We start from the raw sequence: 22,091 nt of genomic DNA, 5'->3' as shown, positions 1-22,091 counted from the left end.
TTTTAGTGAACAGAACGGCTTCGCACTTGTCGACGTTTACTCTAACACGCCATTTCTCCAACCAAGGCTCGGCCACTCTGAGTGCAGTCTGTAGGCGTGACGTAATGTTTGATGGTTTCCAATCTTGCGCGAGGATGGCGGTGTCATCCGCGTAGATTGCCATCATTGTGTTGTGTGTGGTTGGGAGATCGTTTATGTAGAGGTTAAACAGTAGGGGCCCTAGGATGCTTCCCTGGGGTACTCCCGCGTGTATACCATGTCGTGTTGATTGTTTTCCCTGCGCGTCAGTGTTGAAGCTCCTGTCTGTGAGGTATGAGTGTATTAGACGCAGCAGCCCGTCGGGGAATCCCGCGTCGCTGAGTTTGCGGATGAGGCCGTTGTGCCATAGACGGTCGAAAGCCTTTTCGATGTCCAGGAACACTGCCCCTGTAGCTTTGTTTATGTTGAAGCCATGTGTTATATGTTCAACGACCCGTAGGAGTTGTTGTGTAGTGGAGTGGTGATTCCTGAAGCCGAATTTCTCCGGTCTCAGGATGTCATTTGTTATGCAGTGCCTAGTGATGCGTTTGAGAATCACCTTCTCAACAACCTTACTGAGCGAGCTCAGAAGGCTGATGGGTCGGTAATTTTGTGGGCGTGCTGGCCTCACTTCCCCTTACTCAGCACTCTCCAGGCTTCGCTCGGCGCTCGGTCTGTGTGCGTCCTTGCGTCAGCCTGTCGGTAGACTGCTGCTGTCAGCAAGACTATCTGTGCGTGCTTACTTTGCAACGCCTCGGTCGCCGGCGTGCTACTGTTTTGCCATTCTCCACTGCTTGAAGCAACGCTTACTACATGTGGCCGCAACAGTGCGAAGCTCAACTAACGAAAGCTGATCTCTGTGACTTTGATAACCGCATATAGACGCTCAATCACGTCTTGTACGAAAGTATCCTAGTGCTTAGTTAGTGCTGTGTATGGAACGTGTGTATTTCATTAGCATCTTTATGTGTGTGTATTGTTTGTCGTCGCAGGTTCGAATCCTGCCTCGGGCATGGATGTGTGTGATGTCCTTAGGTTATTTAGGTTGAAGTAGTTCTAAGTCAAGGGGACTGATGACATCAGAAGTGAAGTCCCATAGTGCTTAGAGCCAATGTTTGTGTTGTGATTATTATGTGTGATGAAATACGAAATAAAATGATTCTGGATCCAGACATATCAGGGAACTGGAAGCGAACCGACCAATTGTTGCGGCAGTTTGGAAATGGCGAGCGGCTCGGGTGTGACGATGAGTGCTCTCATTGGAGGAAACCAGCTGCAACACGTAAAGTGTCAGTTATCAAGTAAGTTTAATCAGACTGCAGTGTCATATTCACGTTCTCCTTTACAGATAACCACACTTACCTGACACTCTCCCAATAAACCAAAGTCGACCTCTCGCCTTCCATTCTGCAATCCTTACATGCTCGTTCCAATTCATATCTCCTGGCAACGTTACACCTACATATTTAATCAAAGTGCTCGTGCTGCACACCACAGCCTCGTCAGCAAACTGCCGCGGATTGCTGCTCACTCTGCCCCCCATATTGTTCAAATGGCGACCGCAACAGGCCTTTAGGAATATTCTGATACGAGTGTCAAACATTTGTGAAGGAACTTGTAAAGTTGTTAGCCGTGGCGTGGGGGCGTCGTATATTTATACAAACACGAGTTATAGCCAGTAGAGGGCGCGAGTGATAAGCTAATATAAGTGTCCAAAATCACAAAATCACATTATTTTGAATTTCGGGCAGCCACAGCCAAAAGTCCACGTGTTTATAAGGAGGCAAAAAAACCGCTCTGACTGTACAAAGTTTTTTTAATTAAAAGCACGACCAGTTTCACACCAATTCCGGTACATCCTCAAGTAGTTCAAACAGGGATTAGAAAGGAAGTATTTTAAAATTTTTCTTTTTACACTAGTTTAGTAAATATTGTTGTATGGAGTAGAATGGTCCTCTGCACTACCAACTTACAATTTATGCAAGTAACTAATGTACAGTGCTATTTTACTCAATGTAACAATATTTACTAAGCCAGTGTAAAAAGAAGAAAAAAAATACTGTCTTTCTAATCCCTTCTCAGATCAGCACCCTGCTGAGGGTGCGCATAAATTGGCGTAAACAGGTCGTAGTTTTAATGAAGAAAATTACTACAATCCGAGCGGTGTTTTTGCTCATCTTATAGAAACAGGTTCAACAAATTAGGATATTCATCGTCATTAATTAAAGTCGTTTCACCTGAATAAAGACATAAAATATAATACAACATATAGCAACAACAACCATACATAAAATTTCTGATTTCATTACCAATTGCAAAATAACTGCCTGTTCTCCCTCTTAAGTGCCTGCTTCACTGTGTTCGACTCAGTTATTCATACCATTTTATACACGATATCTCGACAACCGAGCCAGCTGTTTTCTCCAGAGGCAGAGAGATGTCACTTAATGCATACCCGCAGCGAGTACCCGTAGCATCACAGTTCGCAGCACCTAAATTTAGAACACGATTAGATCGATCGTCGAAATACCGTGCGTAAAATGGAATCAACAGTTCGGCTGTACATCCAGAAAAACACCACCAAACGATCACGCAGAGAAAAACTTAGAGTGTTTCTAACTCAGTTGCGTGAACACAAGGAGGTGGAGATATTACGAAAATCCAACTAAAGTCAAATGTATCGTTTTGTTGTCAATGGGTAAGACGTAAAGTTAGCATAACAATTCCTTATTTGTGTTTTTGGTGTGGTCTTCAGTCCGAAGACTGGTGTGGTGCTGCTCTCCACTTTGTGTTTCCGATGCTAGTCTTTTCTTCTCCGTATAACTATTGCAAATTAGGTATTCTTTGATGTGTCAGGATGAGTCACGTCAACCTCTCCCTGTTTTTAATAATGCAGTGGCCTGGAAAGGTCTTTTCTCTTCGATTCGATAAACCACTTCTCCATCTGAACCATAGCATCCCCTTGCAGCACCATATTTCATAAGCTTCTTCTTTTTTTTTTTTGCCTTAGAGACACTTAACGTTCTCATTTCAGTTCCATACGAGACTACACCCACGACACATTCTTTCAAAAAACATTTCCTACACTTAAATTTATATTCGATATCAACACATTTATCCTTTTTAGAAAACCAGGTGTTGCTGTTGCCGATTTGCATTTTATATCCTCCGTACTTCAGTCATCATCAAGTAACGTTGCTGCCCAAGTAGCAAATCTCATCCACTGGTTTCAGTTTCTGATTTGCTAATCTAATACCCTCTGAGAAAACCTAATATAATGCGACTTCGCTCATTTGCCTTGTTTTACTTTTGTTGATATTCAACTGCTAACCTCTTTTATAGACACTGCCCACTGCCGTCTTTGACAGAATTTTTGTCTCATCGATAAGCCTGTTTTCATTTCTTCGCCGTGAATATTAATACTCTTTTGAGATTTGTTCTTGGTTTCCTTTACTACCTTCTCGATGTATAGACTGGATAACATGGGGGATATATTACAAACCTGTCTCACAACTTTCTCAACTACAACTTTTCATTCTTACAAGGTTCTGCCTTCTGATTTCTGCACAAATTGTAGATGACCAAACGCTCCCTGTGTCTGGTATCTGATAAATTCGGAATAACTCATCTTGTTGTTGGAGTGTTTAATTATTTTCCTATTATTTTAATTTTATTGAAACACTTCTCAGTTTGTAATTATTAATTTTCACCGAATATGGCGCTGACCATTAGATAGGTTCGTTTGCATGAATCTGGGCGCTATGAGCGCAGAGGTTCAGGGAGATGGTTGGCGGCTAGGAGCAGCGAGGAAGTAGAAGGCTAACATATCTACAGAGTTCACTCAGACGTCGGCTGTAAAAGGGGCCTAAATTTATTTAGGAATACCCATTTAGAGCGCCTCTTGAAAACAGTGGCAACAATTATTGTATGCTGGTTTCTTGTTAGAGAAATTCACTTAAAAAGATGTAGTAACATCCCTTAATCTCACTTTTGACAGTTTTCAGGAGCTGTCAACATCCAACATCTGCGCTGGGGGTCAGAGTCCACCACAATTAACCTCTTGCTGGAGGGGCATGTTCGTGAGAGACTTGTAGTAAGATCTCAAGCACACTGAAGGCACATAAGACTATCTAATACAGATCGTGAAGTTCACAATTCGAGAGGCTTCAGTTGCCAGAGTAATTTACGCAATTATGAGATGAACCGCTGGCTGACAGTCTGCAGTTGCACGCTGACGACCTTGTGTCTGCAGACAAGGCAACACGCTCTTCAGTTCCATTGTCGCTTCTCACTGCTTGCAGCTTTCTCTGTCTCCCTCTCTGTTCCCTCCCTACCTTCCCCCCCCCCCCCCCCCACCAGTCACTCTCTTCCTCTTCTTCTCAACCTCTCTCTCGCTTGCCCTCTCGATCCGATCAACTCCGCACTTTCTTTCTAAATATCATCAGATACTCATTTCGTAGATTTCGAACATTGATTCATAACCTGTGAAAATCGATAGTCGGTACTCCAGTCTTGTAATTTAAATAAAAACATTACTTCGTCATGTGTACGCAAACGAAAGGAAAGCCGCTAGAACGCAAAACGTTAGAATTATCTAGCCATATTTAGTTTCCTCCCAGTGCGATGTTTGTAGCACTGACCTTCTTATTCACTCACATCTTCGTGATTAGTCGCGATTAATGAGCGTAACAATTCATTGATTGATTCAAGATGGTGTACGATGCTTTCGAGGTTACCGGTAACTAAATCTGCTTCCTTGGGTTCCACGTGTTACAAGAAACGATGTACCAGCACAGCTTAGCATTTCTTCTTTTTTCAGCATGTTGGACCAATTTTACTTGTGCGTCCTGAATGGTAATGCATCGTAACTTTTTACTCTGTTCTCAGTATCGGTTAAGGTATTGCAATCACGCCACACATATTACACGGTCGGCTTTACGGCTTCATTGACGGAAGTTGCGACCTCCTGTCGCTTGAGGGCTCCGAAATGCAGCGAGTAACACGGCGATGTGTGAGAAACGCAGTGCTGCAATCGAGTTGAAACGAGGAGTTGGTTCTCACATGAAGCACTCTCTCCTTCAGTATAACAACGTCAGACCTTACACGAGCCCTGCGACATTTGCAACAATCCGACGCCTCGGGTTCGCTGTCATCGATCGTTCTCCATACTGTCCAGATTTAGCCCCATCCGATTTTCATCTGTTTCCAAAACTTAAAGAGTACCTTCGAGGACTTCACTTTGATGGTGATGGAGCGGCGCAAGAAGAGGTAGGGTTGTGGCTCCGATTACAGTGTCAAACATTCTACATTGACGATATCAACAAACTGGTCTGTCATTGGGAGAAATATGTTTGTCGCCAGTGTGACTATGTTGACAAAATATGTGTAGACCTACAGAAAAAAGATGTAGATATTAATAAACCTTGTTTTATTTAAAAATCCTTAAGACTTCTCACAAAAAAAATTCGGAGGTATTGCTTTTCGGCACGCCACCGTATCTTCTCTATTCTGCACGACAAAGTGTCAAACTGCTCCCTGTCCCCCTCCCTCAGTGTCCAAATTTCTGCGTCATATAAAGGAACGCCGTATGTGACGCACACTATTAGTTGATTTCTCAATTTGATATTTATATTACTGCAAAGTATCTTCCTATTGTTGAGAAATGCGAAATGTAGCGTTGCCGCTTGGGATTTTGTTTCACCTGCACACGTTCTTTCATTATTCTTCGTACTGTTAAGCACACCTGAGATTTTCTACGTTTAAAACCATTTAAACTATTTTCTAGCTCCTGTTTACTCATCTTTTATTTTTCTAATATTGGTTTCCATTGCATACTCATTTCGAGAATATTACACTGCTTAAAACATTTCTATACGTCCATTGTTTTAAAAGAGAACGAAATCATCTACAAATGTAAAACACCACATTCTTTCACGTTCACATTTAATTTACAGTAACTCTATCATACATTCATGACATATCGTATATCGAAAAGAGTGGAAGACAGCCAGTGATCATACCTTACGCATTTTCTAAGTCTCCTTAGGCAGGACTATTGCTCCTTCACTACGACCACCATCTTTCGCCTAAAAAATCTGAACATATTTTCTGTTTACCCACTTATACGTTAATCATCATGTATTAAAGTTTCTCACGTACATCGCTACCAAGAGTCTCCACCCGTTCCATAAAGTACATATATATTACCGGGAAAAATCGCAACATCAAAAAATAATTAATGTAGAATAACGAAATTGCGGGAATACATTTGTCTAGGTAACATATTTAATTATTTAACATTGAAAAATCACAGGTTAACGTAAGCGTGAGGTATGCCATTGCAAGTGCTACGTCAGTAACAATTGGTTCATTAATAACCGGTGTAACCGTCAGAACGTTGAATGCAAGCATGCAAACTCGCGTGCATTATGTTGTACAAGGGCCAGGTGTCATGTTGTGGGATGGAGTTCCATACCTGTTCCACTATGTCGGTTAACACAGGGAAGACTAATACTATTTGTAGATGACACTGGACTTGGCCGATGACGTCCCATATGTGCTCGAATGGAGACAGATATGGTGATCTAACATGATCTCTGTAGGAATCAGCATGGGTTTCGAAAAAGACGATCGTGTGAAACCCAGCTCGCGCTATTCTTCCACGAGACTCAGAGGGCCATAGACACGGGTTCCCAGGTAGATGCCGTGTTTCTTGACTTCCGCAAGGCGTTCGATACAGTTCCCCATAGTCGTTTAATGAACAAAGTAAGAGCGTATGGACCGTCAGACCAATTGTGTGGTTGGATTGAAGAGTTCCCAGATAACAGAACGCAGCATGTCATTCTCAGTGGAGAGAAGTCTTCCGAAGTAAGAGTGACTTCAGGTGTGCCGCAGGGGAGTGTCGTAGGATCGTTGCTGTTCACAATATACATAAATGACCTGGTGGATAACATCGTAAGTTCACTGAGGTTGTAACAATGAAAATTGTACTGAAATGCAGTAGGAGCTGCAACGAATTGACGCATGGTGCAGGGAATAGCAATTGAATCTCAATGTAGACAAGTGTAATGTGCTGCGAATGCATAGAAAGAAAGATCCCTTACCATTTAGCTACAATATAGCAGATCAGCAACTGGAAGCAGTTAATTCCATAAATTATCTGGGAGTAGGCATTAGGAGTGATTTAAAATGGAATGGTCATTTAAAGTTGAACGTCTGTAAAGCAGATGCCAGACTAAGATTCATTGGAAGAATCCTAAGGAAATGCAATCCGAAAACAAAGGAAGTAGGTTACAATACACTTGTTCACCCACTGCTTGAATATTGCTCACCAGTGTGGGATCCGTACCAGATAGGATTGACAGAAGAGATAGAGAAGATCCAACGGAGAGCAGCGCGCTTCGTTACGGGATCATTTAGTAATTGCGAAAGCGTTACGGAGATGATAGATAAACTCCAGGAGTTTTGTTGAAGTTTCGAGAACATACCTTCACCGAGGAGTCAAGCAGTATATTGCTCCCTCCTACGTATATCTCGCCATGAGGATAAAATCAGAGAGATTAGAGCCCACACAGAGGCAGACCGACAATCTTTCTTTCCACGAACAAGACGAGACTGGAATAGAAGGGAGAACCGATAGAGGTACTCAAGGTACCCTCCGCCACACACCGTCAGGTGGCTTGCGGAGTGCGGATGTGGATGTAGATGTAGATGTCGACACTCAATAGAGCTTGTTGGGTTACCACAGCTGTATATGGCCGAGCCTAACACTGTTGGAGAACACCCCTGGAATGCTGTTCATGAATGTTCAGTACAACAGGTAGAAACACCAGACTGACGTACAAATATGCTGTCAGGGTGCTTGGAATAACCACGAGGGACCTCTGGCTGTCATACGAAATAGCACTACTGACCATAACCCCAAGTGTATGTCCCGTGGGACTAGCATTCAGACAGGTTGTTTGCAGCCCATCAAATGGCCTCCTACGAACCAATACACGGCCATCACTGGCACAGAGGTAGTACCAGTATTCATCATAAAACGCAACAGACCTCCACCCTGCACTCCACTGAGCTCTTGATTTACACCACTAAAGTTGCAAACAGCGATGGTTGGAGGCACTGGAACGCATGCTACAGAGCGTCTGGCTCCGAGCTGTCCTTGAAGTAACAGATTTGTAACAGTTCATCATGTCACTTTGGTTCCAGCTACTGCCCAAATTGCTGCTGCAGACGCAGCACGATGCGTCAGAGCCATACGCCGAACACGATGATATTCCCTCTCGGTAGTGCCATGCGGCTCTCCAGAGCCCTGTCATCTTTCGACCGTACATTCTAGTGACCACCGCTAGCGGTATTGATCTAAACTGGCTACATATTCTGCCGAGTCTTTCTGCAACGTACGAAAAAAAAACGTTCAAATGGCTCTGAGCACTATGGGACTTAACATCTGAGGTCATCAGTCCCCTAGAGCTTAGAACTACTTAAAGCTAACCAACCTAAGGACATCACACACATCCATGCCCGAGGCAGGATTCGAACCTGCGACCGTAGCGGTCGCGCGGTTCCAAACTGAAGCGCCTAGAACCGCTCGGCCACACTGGCCGGCGCAACGTAAGAGAAGGAACATCCAGCTTCTTGTGGCCCTATTACACGACATCGTTCAAACTGAGTGATGTGTTAATAATGACGTCTTTTTCGCCCTAAGAGTATTCTTGACTAAAATGAACTCTTCACGTCCCATCTCAATGGTAACTAACGTTCACGGCTGTTACAGCGCGTATTTATAGCAAACCTGGTCTGCATCCTTATAGTGACACTACTGGCGCCTATATTATGAGACTGGAGTGAAACCTGAAAATGTATCATATTTCAGATGTAGAAACACGCCTACCCACTTTCTTTTATATCCGCAATTCCTTGTTGGTGTTGTGAGTCTTTCCCGTCAGTGTATAATGTTTCTTAAGTATTCACTTGCGGCACCTCTTTTCATAGTCTTCTGTTCTCATCTTGCCTGGACTTTCTATCGTCCACCGTTTTACATAAGGCTACATTCCGCACAAACAGCTACCTTCGAAACGGACTTCCTTACATGTACATTTACATCCATTTCAATGCTAACAACTTTCTGTAACTTAGAAATGCTTTTCTTTTTATTCCCGCCCCTCATTTTATATACTCTCTACCTTCACAACAAACTTTGGTTCGTTTAACTGATTGTGAGAGAGCGCAAGAGTGGGCAAGTGTTGGAAGGTGATAGCAGTAGAGATACGTACGTTGTTGTAATGTAATGTGTTGGCATGCTACACACGTATTGAATAATAATCTAAGATAGATTCACAGTTCCCCAGAGTAGTGCAGGGTCCGTGGGCCAAATAGCTTTCAAACGAAGAAGACGAAGTATATCAGACCTTCTGCTGGAAAAAAAAATGTGTGAGCCAACCATTTTGTTTTTATTGCAAGCCGTTGTCTCTGTGTTGAGTAAGGATCAGTTTTATTTGTAATTAGAAGCTCTGTTTTGTGAAAGCAATCAGCTCGGTAGTTTGCTGTCTGTGCATAGCTGGTTCATACTGTATTAGTGCCAATAACAAATACGCGGCAACAGCCTGCATGACGTATGTTTACTGAGGTGGATAGTGCCTGATTATTAAGTAAACAGTTTAATAGATTGCAATCGAGAGAAGGAGGCTCTCAAGCTAATACAATTAACAGCCCACTGTAATGTTTAGCACAACAGTGTCGGAACATGAGTAGCATCATTAAATGACGAGACATTAGGTTCAATTATCTGAACACTACAGCTACAGTTTTGTCATAATCGGAAATTGAGGATCTCCGTGAGACAGTGGCATAAACAATTGAATAAGTTGAGTTTTCCTTCGCCACGTCCTCGGACACCCATAGTGAGGCGAAAACTATCACTTCCGCTCGCGACCGGAATCCACTTGAGATAAATTACGCGATGTACTTTTACGAAGATTAACTAGTAAACGTCTATTGGCGGACCTGAATAAACGTCATTCACTGCTAAACTGTTAAAACGTCTCATACGAGCCATACAGTGGCTGCCTGAAACAAGCAATCTGAAAGGACTTAACTCAGCACTTGGTAGAGAAAGTTATAACAGATGGTTCCAAATGTCTCCAAGACAGCTGCACCATAGAGCAGACGCTGGATAGCTGGCGTCCATTTTGAATGGACTTCCGAATGTAAGCTAGCGTTCTCAGCTCTCAAACACCGTCTAACGTAAGGTACAGGTCTCGCCCATTTTCCCCCTGCGTGCACACTCATTCTGGAAACGAATGCCTCCCATTAAGAAACTGGAGAAATGTTCTTGAATCCATGATGGACACTACATAGAAGAAAAACCAAACAACCGCCATATTTCACTCAGTTCATATTTATTTTCTTTAAGCTACTAGTTTCTGTACTTCACTGCTGCCATCGTCATGTCCGGTCCAAGTTGTCTAACCACTGGAGGTACTCATTTCAGAAAACTGTTCACGGAATTGTAAATTGTCGTAGCTATGTTGGGAAAGTACCAGTGTTCCAAGCGCTAATAGAAAGCACTTGTGCTCAAATCGTTATAGGCACTGAAAGCTGGCTAAAGCCGGATATAAGCTCAGCTGAAATTTTTGCGAAGAGCCTAACGGTGCTCCGAAAAGATAGGCTAAACACGGTTGGCGGTGGCGTGTTTGTTGCTGTCAGAAGTAGTTTATCTTGTCGCGAAATTGAAGTAGATACTTCCTGTGAGTTGGTCTGCATAGGGGTCATTGTTGGTAACAGGAATAAAATAATAATTGGATCCTTTTACCGACCTCCCAGTTCGGATGATACGGTTGCTGAAAGGTTCAGAGAAAACTTGAGTTTGATTTCAAACACGTACCCGACTCATACGATAATAGTTGGTGGTGACTTTAATTTACCCTCGATATGTTGGCGAAAATACATGTTTAATTCCGGAGGTACGCATAAAATATCATCCGAAATTGTGCTAAACGCATTCTCTGAAAATTATTTCGAGCTGTTAGTTCATGAGTCCACGCGAATAGTAAACGGTTGTGAAAACACACTTGACCTCTTAGCAACAAATAATCCTGAGTTAATAACCAGCATCAAAATCGATATAGGGATTAGTGAACACAGGGTTGTCCTAGCGGGATTGAATATTGTAATCCCCATATCCTCGAAAAATAAGCAAAAAATATACCTATTACAATAAGGCACATAAAAATTAACTTGACGCCTTCCTGAGAGACAATCTCCACTCATTCCAAATTAATAATATAAGTGGAGACCAGATGTGGCTTAAATTCAAAGAAATAGTATCGGCAGCAATTGAGAGGTGTATACCAAATAAATTAGCAAATGACGGAGCTGATCCTCCTTGGTACACAAACCGGGTTAGAACACTGTTGCAGAAACAACGAAACAAACATGCCAAATTTAAACAGACGCGAAATCCCCAAGATTGGCGGTCCTTTACAGAGGCTCGAAACATAGCGCGGAGTTCAATGCGAGACGCCTACAACAGTTACCACAACGAAACTTTGTCTCGAAACCTGGCACAAAATCTAAAGAGATTCTGGTCGTATGTGAAGTATGTTAGCGGCAAGAAACAATCAGTGCCTTCCCTGCGCGATAACAATGGAGATACTATCGAAGACAGTGCTGCCCAAGCAGATTTACTAAAAACAGCCTTCCGAAATGCCTTCACAAAAGCAGACGAAGTAAATATTCCAGAATTCAATCGAGAACAGCTGCCAACATGAGTAACGTGGAAGCAAATATCCTCGGAGTAGTGAAGCAACTCAAATAACTTAATAAAAGCAAGTCTTCTGGTCCAGACTGTATACCAATTAGGTTCCTTTCGGAGTATGCTGATGCATTAGCTCCATACTTAACAATCATATACAACCGTTCGCTCGACGAAAGATCCGTACCCAAAGACTGGAAAGTTGCACAGGTCACACCAATATTCAAGAAAGGTAGTAGGAGTAATCCACTAAATTACAGGCCCATATCGTTAACGCCGATATGCAGCAGGATTTCAGAACATATATTGTGTTCGAACATGATGAATTACCTAGAATAAAACGATCTATTGACACTCAGTCATCATGGGTTTAGAAAACAGCGTTCCTGTGAAACACAACTAGCTCTTTATTCACATGAAGTGCTGAGTGCTACTGACAAGGGATTTCAGATCGATTCCGTATTTCTGGTTTTCCAGAAGGCTTTTGACACTGTACCACACATGCGGCTTGTAAGGAAATTGCGTGCTTATGGGATATTGTCTCAGTTATGTGACTGGATTAGCGATTTCCTGTCAGACAGGTCACAGTTCGCAGTAATTGACGGAAAGTCATCGAGTAAAACGGAAGTGATTTCAGGCGTTCCCCAAGGTAGCCTTATACGCCCTTTGCTGTTCCTTATCTATATAAACGATTGGGAAACAATCTGAGCAGCCGTCTTAGGTTGTTTGCAGATGTCGCTGTCGTTTATCGACTAATAATTTACAAAAATATCTGAATGGTGCGAAAAGTGGTAGTTGACCCTAAATAACGAAAAGTGTGATGTCATCCACATGAGTACTAAAAGGAACTCGTTAAACTTCGGTTACACGATAAATCAGTCTAATCTAAAGGCCGTAAATTCAAAAAATGTTCAAATGTGTATGAAATCTTATGGGACTTAACTGCCAAGGTCATCAGTCCCTAAGCTTCCAGACTACTTCACCTAAATTATCCTAAGCACGAACACACACACCCATGCCCGAGGGAGGACTCGAACCTCCGCTGGGACCAACTGCACAGTCCATGACTGCAGCGCCCTAGACCGCTCCGATAATCCCGCGTGGCCCGTAAGTTCAACTAAATACCTAGGTAATACAATTACGAACAACTTAAATTGGAAAGAACACATAGAAAATGTTGTGGGGAAGGCTAACCAAAGGCTGCGTTTTATTGGCAGGACACTTAGAAAATGTAACAGATGTACTAAGGAGACTGCCTACATTACCCTTGTCCGTCCTATTTTAGAATACTGCTGCGCGGTGTGGGATCCTTACCAGGTAGGACTGACGGAGTACATCGAAAAAATTCAAAGAAAGGCAGCACGTTTTGTATCATCGCGAAATATGGGAGAGAGTGTCACAGAAATGATACAGGATTTGGGCTGGAAATCATTAAAAGAAAGGCGGGTTTCGTTGCGACTGAATCGTCTCACTAAATTCCAGTCACCGACTTTCTCCTCCGAATGCGAAAATATTTTGTTGACACCGCCATACCTAGGGCGGAACGATCACCACGATAAAATAAGGGAAATCAGAGCTCGTACTGAAAGATATAGGTGTTCATTCTTTCCGCGCACTATACGAGATTGGAATAATAGAGAATTGTGAAGGTGGTTCGATGAACCCTCTGCGAGGCACTTAAATGTGATTTGCAGAATATCCATGTAGACGTAGATGTATCTCAGAACATAGGTTACGGAAAGGCAAACCCACGTTTCTAGCATTTGTAGACTTAGAGAACGTTTTTGAAAATGTTTACTGGAATACTCTTTTTAGAACTCTGAAGGAGACAGGTGTAAAATACAGGGAGCCATAGAATTCAAATTTACTTGATGGCTCCTGTTGCACTGCACCAATTTTTGAGGTACATCTTCCTACTGTGTGCGTAAGGGCCTGAGGGTGGCGCCAGTGAAATGCCGAAACCGGCAGCTAAAAGCTATGTTCTCATCCAAAATGGTCGGAAATTATTTTTTTTATTCCATTTTTTGAAAGATATGTCTAGAATGATACTACTAAAAGGTTTTTTAATCCGTGCGTTACAGAGGTTTCTATATTCCGGTGTTTGAAGGAGGGTCGCGGTCGCTTTAGTGCGCTCTCAGCCGGAGTCGCCCACTCAGGTGTAAAACTTGTCGTACCGTGGGGCACGTTCACGAAATGATTTATGCTGCAGTGCGCATGCAAACATATTAGCCGAAAAAGCTGACGAACCACATGTACAGGCTGCCGAACGCAACATATCCAGCACAGCCAGATCGGCTTTTCTTGCCAAGAAGAACGAGGGAATTGCGTTCCAGGAGCAACTGGAATTAGAATAAGGACGTACGATCCTGAGATTGCAGACCAAAAGTAAGAAACGAAAACACTTTGTTGGTAAAATTTTGGCAAAAAGTGGTCTAAATATAACTTTTAGTCCGCCATATTGAATTAGCCATCTTGAATTTTGAAAAGGTATCTTCATATTTGTGTTCCGCGACATCAGAAATATATAATAATTTATAGTTTTCATGCAGGTTGAACTAATAGTACATATAACAGCTTTTCGTAAACTTTAAACAGGTTTTTCTCGGTAAGTGATTTTTCAAAACTGCGTACAGCATAAAATAAAAACCGTTCAACTTATTATCTTCTACCTTTGACCGTCGAAATATATACACTTGTCTTGGAAGCTTATACCGACAACACAAGAAATTTATTAATATTAAATATTTTTAGTAAAACCATAAAGAAAGGAACAAGTCCTCCAAAATCGAACTACAGTTAGAGTCAGCACCATAATGTTAAATTTAACGTATTTCATAGTGGTTTAGTATAATCCCCCCTAAATTTAATTTAATGTTGTCAGAAGTTATCCATTTTTGATTCCAGATAATCCCTGAGGGGCTACTCTACATGCACTCTGCGTATCTCATACTCGCAGGCCTTTGACGCCTTGATCAAACCATAATTATTGGCGCCATTTTTTTCCCTCTGAAATCTAAAGTAAACTATTATCAGTTATAATCCCCAAACAAATCCTTTGTATGTCTTTTCATTGTCTCATGAAAAGATTTCCAAACTCTGACTATTTTTGGCTCATTTGAATGAGAACTCGGACTTAAAGAAAAATAAATAACAACTGATTGAAACACGTTTGTTGTTTGGTTATTGTTCAACACACTGGAGCAATATTGTCACACTGCACAACTAATGAGTCCGAACGTTCCACTGTAAACGGGCAGAATACACCGCTGCGGTCGGCAGCGCCTATATAAGAGAACGAGTGCCTGTCGCAGTTGTTAAATCGATTACTGCTGTTACAATGCCAGATTATTTCAAGATTTAACTGAGTTTGAACGTGGTGTTATAGTCGGCGCACGAGCGACGGAATACAGCATCTCCGAGGTAGCGGTGAAGGGATTTTCCAGTACGACCATTTCACGAATGTACCGTGAATATCAGGAATCCAGTAATACGTCAAATCCCCGACATCGCTGAGGCCAGGAAAAGATCCTGCAAGAATGGGACCAACGACAATTGAAGAGAATCGTTCAAAGTGACAGAAGTGCAACCCTTCCGAAAATTGCTGCTGATTTCAATGCTGGGCCATCAACAGGTGTCAGCGCCCGAGCCATTCAACTAAGCATCATCGATATGGGCTTTCGCAGCCGAAGGACTACTCGTGTACCCTTCATGACTGCGCGACACAAAACTTTACGCCTCGCCTGGACCCGCCAGCACCGAACTTGGAATGTTGATGACTGGAAACATGTTCCGTGTTCGGACGAGTCTCGTTTCAAATTGTATCGAGCGGATGGACGTGTACGGGTATGGAGACAGCTTCATGAATCCATGGACCTTGCGTGTCATCAGGGGACTGTTCAAGCTGGTGGAGCCTCTCTAATGATGTGGGGCGTGTGCAGCTGGAGTGATATGGGACCCCTAATAGTCTAGATACGACTCTGACAAGTGACACGTATGTAAGCATCCTGTCTGATCACCTGCATCCATTCATGTCCATTGTGCATTCCGACGGACTTTGTCAATTCCACCAGGACAATGCGACACCCCACATGCCCAGAATTGCTACAGAGTGGCTACAAGAACACTCCTCTGAGTTTAAACACTTCCGCTGGCCACCAAACTCCCCAACATGAACATTATTCAGCAAATCGGGGATGCCGTGTAACGTGCTGCTCAGAAGAGATGCCCACCCCTTTGTACTCTTTTTATGGACAGCCCTGAAAAATTCATAGTATCACTTCCCTCCAGCAGTACTTCAGACATTCCACGTCCTATTGCAGCACTTATGCGTGGTCGCAGGGGCTCTACACGATATTAGGAATGTGTATCAGTTTCCTTGGCTCTTCAGAGTATATGCATGTAAAACGCTGTATCTTCCCAACGAAATTACAGATTTAAAAGAAGGGTCTCTCCACCCTCTAGCGTATACAAAAATGCCTTGAGTATCTCCTCAAAAGAGTACTATGAGTTGATCACTGATCACAAGCCGCTGGTGGCAATATTTGCACCTGATCATCACAACACAGAACACGCAGCCAGTACACCTGAAGTACTGATCCATGATTCTCAGTATATTACCATTATAAGGTTACACACAGGCCACGGGTCACCATTGCAGTGCAGACGCTTCATTTCGGTTACCAGCAAGTCGAGATGATGCTTCTGATGTCTACTTACAGGTCTGTTGGCAAAAAGACACCCGTTCACCAACAGCTCTAACGGATCTTCGGCTGACAACGTTGCACCTAGCAGATGCGATGGCTGAAGAACGGCTTTCGCGGCATATTTGGAATTGCAAGTGTTGTGGGTGGCTACCAGGGTTTCATCCAAGACAACAGATGATTAAAAGCTTCTTCACATCTCTACCAACTTTGTGTGGACCATGGAGTAATCTTGTTTCCATCAACAGCAGAAGGCAACCACATGATTAAGATAGACTTCCCAAAGCTAGAGACTTTACCTCCGATCAGGGGCATTTGACATCATTGCAAGCCTGTATGTGTAGTGCTACGATATAAGAAAGCTCATCAAGCTAGTCGTGCATAGCCGGGTGTGCACCACATCTCGGCCAGTACCACGTCAACAGTTCCATTTCTGGCCACCACTGTAGGGTCTCTATGGGCGCCACCAAGTACACTTCCGAAACCGTTTATATGGCGTCTGTGGATGATAGTAACGGATTCTGTCCACATTTCCCCTATGTACTTCAAATGTCTACCATCTGTTGTAGCCCAAATATTTGCAATCGAAGGCGTCCCTAAAGGCGTCCTCTCTGACAATGGACCATTCTAGTCCCAAACCTTATCACACTGTTGTATATTCAGTGACATTCAGCATCTTCCACTCATCCGTTCCACCCTCCTTGTAATGGTCCGGAAGATTGTCTGGTGCAGAGATGCAATGCAGATATCGCCCAGACCGTACAAGAGATAAAGTGATGGCACCAGTGACAACATTATTGGGCTGGATCAACTGGCTCTGAGCACTATGGGACTTAACTTCTAAGGTCATCAGTCCCCTAGAACTTAGAACTACTTAAACGTAACTAACCTAAGGACATCACACACATCCATACTCGAGGCAGGATTCGAACCTGCGACCGTAGCGGTCGCGCGGTTCCAGACTGTAGCGCATAGAGCCGCAGGGCCACCCCGGCCTGCAACATTTTTGGGATGCAATTATTTATTTCCTGCATGAACCTAACGGGCCACGATAAATACTATGTCGTAACTCACATTCCAGTAATTACACAAACAATGATCATAATTATAATAATAAAATGATCCGAATCACTAACTTTAAACAGGAAAACAGATATAGAAAAGATTCAGAAAAAGAAACAGAAGATCATAAGAAAAATTTTGGGCCCAAAACTTGTAGACGAACAGTATCGACTCAGAGGCAAACAGGAAATGAAACAATACTCTAATATTCACAATGACACTTAGAAAACGTAGATTAAGATTCTATGGACACATCAAAAGAATGTATCCGGACAGACTTACAAATCAAATAGTTGAATTCTATGAAACAGGAGTAAATCTAAAACAGACCCAATGAAATGGATTGGCGAAATCAAAACAGATCTGAACTAGCAGGAATTACACCAGATGATATACAAAACAGGGAAATCCTCAGATCCAAAATTCACAAGTGGCAAGTTGACCAAGAGGAGGAACCAAGGAAGAAGACTGGAACAACGTGGTCTCAAGAAAGAAAAGAAGCCCACAGCAAAAGAATGAAAGAAGTATGGGCACAAAGAACACACAATGTTTTGACAGTACTATGAAGACTGGATGAATGTCAATTCTGTTAGTGTTTTGTCCAGCTTGTTACTACTTAATCTAAAAGATTTAAATCACACACCTTTACTCAATAGGTGCCATACTACGTCTATCGACAGAAAAAATCGAACATAATTGCTTTATTGTAGACAACCTAGGACAGCACTTGGCTTTCTACAGCCGGACGAATACCAACCGTTACCACAAGTCCACTCCTCATTCTTGTGTACGGGCGTAAAACACGTTGGCTCTCACGCACCATTATCGAGCTCCTGCTAGAGCAGTGGCCACCCTACAAACCCGCGCGAGAATAGTTCGGCGACACACAGTCCAGATGTGCCAGCGAAAGTTTCCACGCACATAACGAGTCATTCTCGTTGCAAACAACAGAGCTACAACCACCACCACCAGCACAACTGGACCAGCAGCCAGCGCATCGACTCCATCACCAAGGAATTTTTTACGTACCCAGACGTATAAATGGCAGAAGCAACCACAACAGATCCATCGCAATACTGAAGAGGAGATGTATAAACACTAATACCGGTGGAAAACTAAAGTATACATCGATTAAGAGTGCCCAAAACTGATCCCTCATCACTCCCAGGCGGAGGTGTATCAACACTAGGACCAGAGGAAACCACAAGTAAACAGCAGTTAAGACAGCCTTTTTTGATTTTTGTTTTCCTTGTTTTCAAGGTCCAGTCGGTTGTAAAATTAAAGCCACAGTGAAAATCAATTAAAGCTTTGCGCACATGTGTTGCACAAGAAGCAATGGATGTGAGAACAGCCAAAGCTGACAATTATTCTTATGGCAAAAGCAGCTGAACCTAAACGTTTTAGCTGATCTGTGTGGTTTTTCCAGCTAGTTTTGATCACTATGCACCCGTAAGAACTTAGAACGTTCAATATTGTCTACTGTTTCTTTTTAAATGCTAGGTAAATACGAATTCGGATACTTTGGGCAGTAAAAAAACTGAATGAACTGCGTTCTTTCAAAGTTTAAAGTTGTCCCATTTGCACAAAACCTTTCAGTAACACTCACAAAAAAAACATATACTAGTAAATGTAGGTTAATTCTTACAAAGAAGTAAACAGCAACCAGCCACTATTAACACTGCTATTTATTTAGTGGCTGATTGATGTTTCCTTCTTTGTAAGAATTAACCTACATTAATTGTACACAATCACGGTCTCACCATGTCAGTTTTAGACAAAATAGCATCAAACATATATCATTTTCTTTGTCAATGACTGTTTGCTCGGCTGCACAACAATACTTGGAACACGTGCGAACAGGAATATTTCATGATTCAAATAAAGTGGGAAATCATTAACATAAATAACAACACTGCTGGGGCAATGATCGAACCCAGTGGGGCCCCTATTCAAACTTCTTCCCATGCTGATGATGTGGTGTCTCTCTTTGTATTACTCGAATTCGCTGGGGTAACTTTCTGCATTCTGTTTCTTAAATAAACCATGAGTTTTCTGGCCTATGTATTCCATAAAAACTTCTCTACTAGAATAATATGTCACAGTCAAATAAATGCCTTCGAAAAGTCACAGAAGGTTCCAGTAGGTAATATTTCATGATATAAATATTTTTACATGCTTAGAAAATGTACGCTACTGGCCATTAAAATTGCTACCAAGAAGAAATGCAGATGATGAACGGGTATTCATTGAGCAAATATATTATACTAGAACTGACATGTGATTACATTTTCACGCAATTTGGGTGCATAGATCCTGAGGCATCAGTACCCACATCAACTACCTCTGGCCGTAATAACGGCCTTGATACGCCTGAGCATTGAGTCAAACAGAGCTAGGATGGCGTGAACAGGTACAGCTGCCCATGCAGCTTCAACACGATACCACTGTTCATTAAAAGTAGTGACTGCCGTATTGTGAAGAGCCAATTGCTCGGCCACCACTGACCAGACGCTTTCAGTTGGTGAGAGGTCTGGAGAATGTGCTGGCCAAGGCAGCAGTCGAACATTTTCTGTATCCAGAAAGGCCCATACAGGACCTGCAACATGCGATCGTGCATTATCCTGCTGAAATGTAGGGTATCGCAGGAATCGAATGAAGGGTAGAGCCACAGGTCGTAACACATCTGAAATGTAACGTCCACTGTTCAAAATTCCGTCATTGCGAACAAGAGGTGACCGAGACGTGTAACCAATAGCACCCCATACCATCACGCCGCGTGATACGCCGTATGGTGATGACGAATACACGCTTCCAATGTGCGTTCTCCGCGATGTTGTCAAACATGGATGCGACCATCACAATGTTGTAAACAGAACCTGGATTCATCCGAAAAAATGACGTTTTGCCATTCGTGCACCCAGGTTCGTCGTTGAGAACACCATCGCAGGTGCTCCTGTCCGTGATGCAGAGTCAACGGTAGCCGCAGCCAGGATCTCCGAGCTGAAAGTCCATGCTGCTGCAAACGTCGTCGAACTGTTCGTGCAGATGGTTGTTGTCTTGCAAACGTCCCCATCTGTTGATCCAGGGATCGAGACGTGCCTGCACGATCCGTTACAGCCATGCGGATAAGATGCCTGTGATGTCGACTGCTAGTGATATGAGGCCGTTGGGATCCAGCACGGCATTCCGTATTACCATCCTGAACCCACCGATTCCGTATTCTGATAACAGTCATTGGATCTCGACCAACGCGAGTAGTAATGTCGCGATACGATAAACCGCAATCGCGATAGGCTACAATCCGACCTTTATCAAAGTCGGAAACGTGATGGTACGCATTTCTCCTCCTTACACGAGGAGATGTCAGTACTTCATTCTTCTCTTATCAAATACGGTAATATCCGCATTTAAAACAAATCGTACGGCTTACATCCGTTCCGGCTTCTCCACAGAAATCAGCCCTGACTTTTGGAGATGAACTGTTGTAACATATACTACCAGCTACAAATCAAACGTAACTTTTGCACATCATAGTTTTTATGGAAATGAAATTGCAACACTCTAGAAAATTCCGCGGCACCGTTCCGTTTAGGCCCACGGACTGCTGCCTGCATTCACGACAGAGCCCACGAGAGAATCGCAGCCACCGCCTCGGCCACCCGCTCCTCAGAGTCGGGCCACGTCACATCCGGGACGACGTGAGTCACTCCAGCCTTCGCCAGCCCAGCCTGATCCAGCTGTCCAGCCTTCTCCAGCCCAGCCTGCTTCAGCTGGACTCCGCGCAGCGCCGCAGCACCCGAGGCACAGCGACCTGCCATTACTGCGGTGTGTTCCGACCTTAATGTATGCTTACTGCTTCGGCAGGCGCGGCCAGGAAGCAATCGTCGTGCCGAAAGAATGGTCGAGGGTGGCAAGTAGCCGCGAGGACGCGGACAGTAGCCTGCGCTATCTGCCCTTGATCTCGCTCACCGGGGCACCGCGGAGCCTGGTTGTGCAAGATCTCGACCGAGCATTCGAGGAATCATACGACGATAATAGGTACAAAGATCTAGTTTACTGCATGTAAATTCATGAGAGGTTGAAGTAGACACGTGTAGCAGCCCTTTCACTGTCATGAAGACGGCGACACTTCTTGAGATAGACTCAAAAAGACGAACGGACGGAAGTTTCATAATATCTTCCCTCACGACTAGGACTGAAAAATATGTACTATACTCATAGGAGTATCGCAAGAACAGTATATTATTCAGAAGAATGTTGAAAAAAATTTATCGATGCCTTGATGTATCGATTTATACATGGTGACAATTATTGAACTATATGAAAAATAACGTAAATTCACCAACTGCGACATAGTCGCGTATACAAACAGTGATCCAATACCGTCAAATGTTTTTTATTTCAATCTTTGACCACAATATGTATTATTTAGACGATGACCGGTTTCAGTCCGTAATGACCATTCTCAGATCTATAATATTCAAATATATACACCTAGTAAGCAGTGTGTTTCGACATAATACAGCAGAACTTATCACAATACACTATCACACAAC

At 43.1% G+C, this 22,091-nt stretch overlaps 1 protein-coding gene across 1 annotated transcript in view; it reads left to right on the top strand.

Moving 5' to 3' along the window:
* Window positions 1-21,376: 21,376 nt before the first annotated feature.
* Window positions 21,377-22,091, top strand: part of LOC124709063 — a 58,104-nt gene continuing 57,389 nt past the window's right edge. The window contains exon 1 of the mRNA XM_047240712.1: window positions 21,377-21,573. Within this exon, the coding sequence (XP_047096668.1) occupies window positions 21,377-21,573 (197 nt within the window). The remainder of the gene's footprint in view (window positions 21,574-22,091) is intronic.

This window comes from Schistocerca piceifrons, chromosome 7 (genome assembly GCF_021461385.2).
Source record: "Schistocerca piceifrons isolate TAMUIC-IGC-003096 chromosome 7, iqSchPice1.1, whole genome shotgun sequence".
Classification (NCBI taxonomy): Eukaryota; Metazoa; Arthropoda; class Insecta; order Orthoptera; family Acrididae; genus Schistocerca; species Schistocerca piceifrons.
Note: the sequence above shows the minus strand (reverse complement) of the source record. Positions and strands in the feature narration are given on the sequence as shown.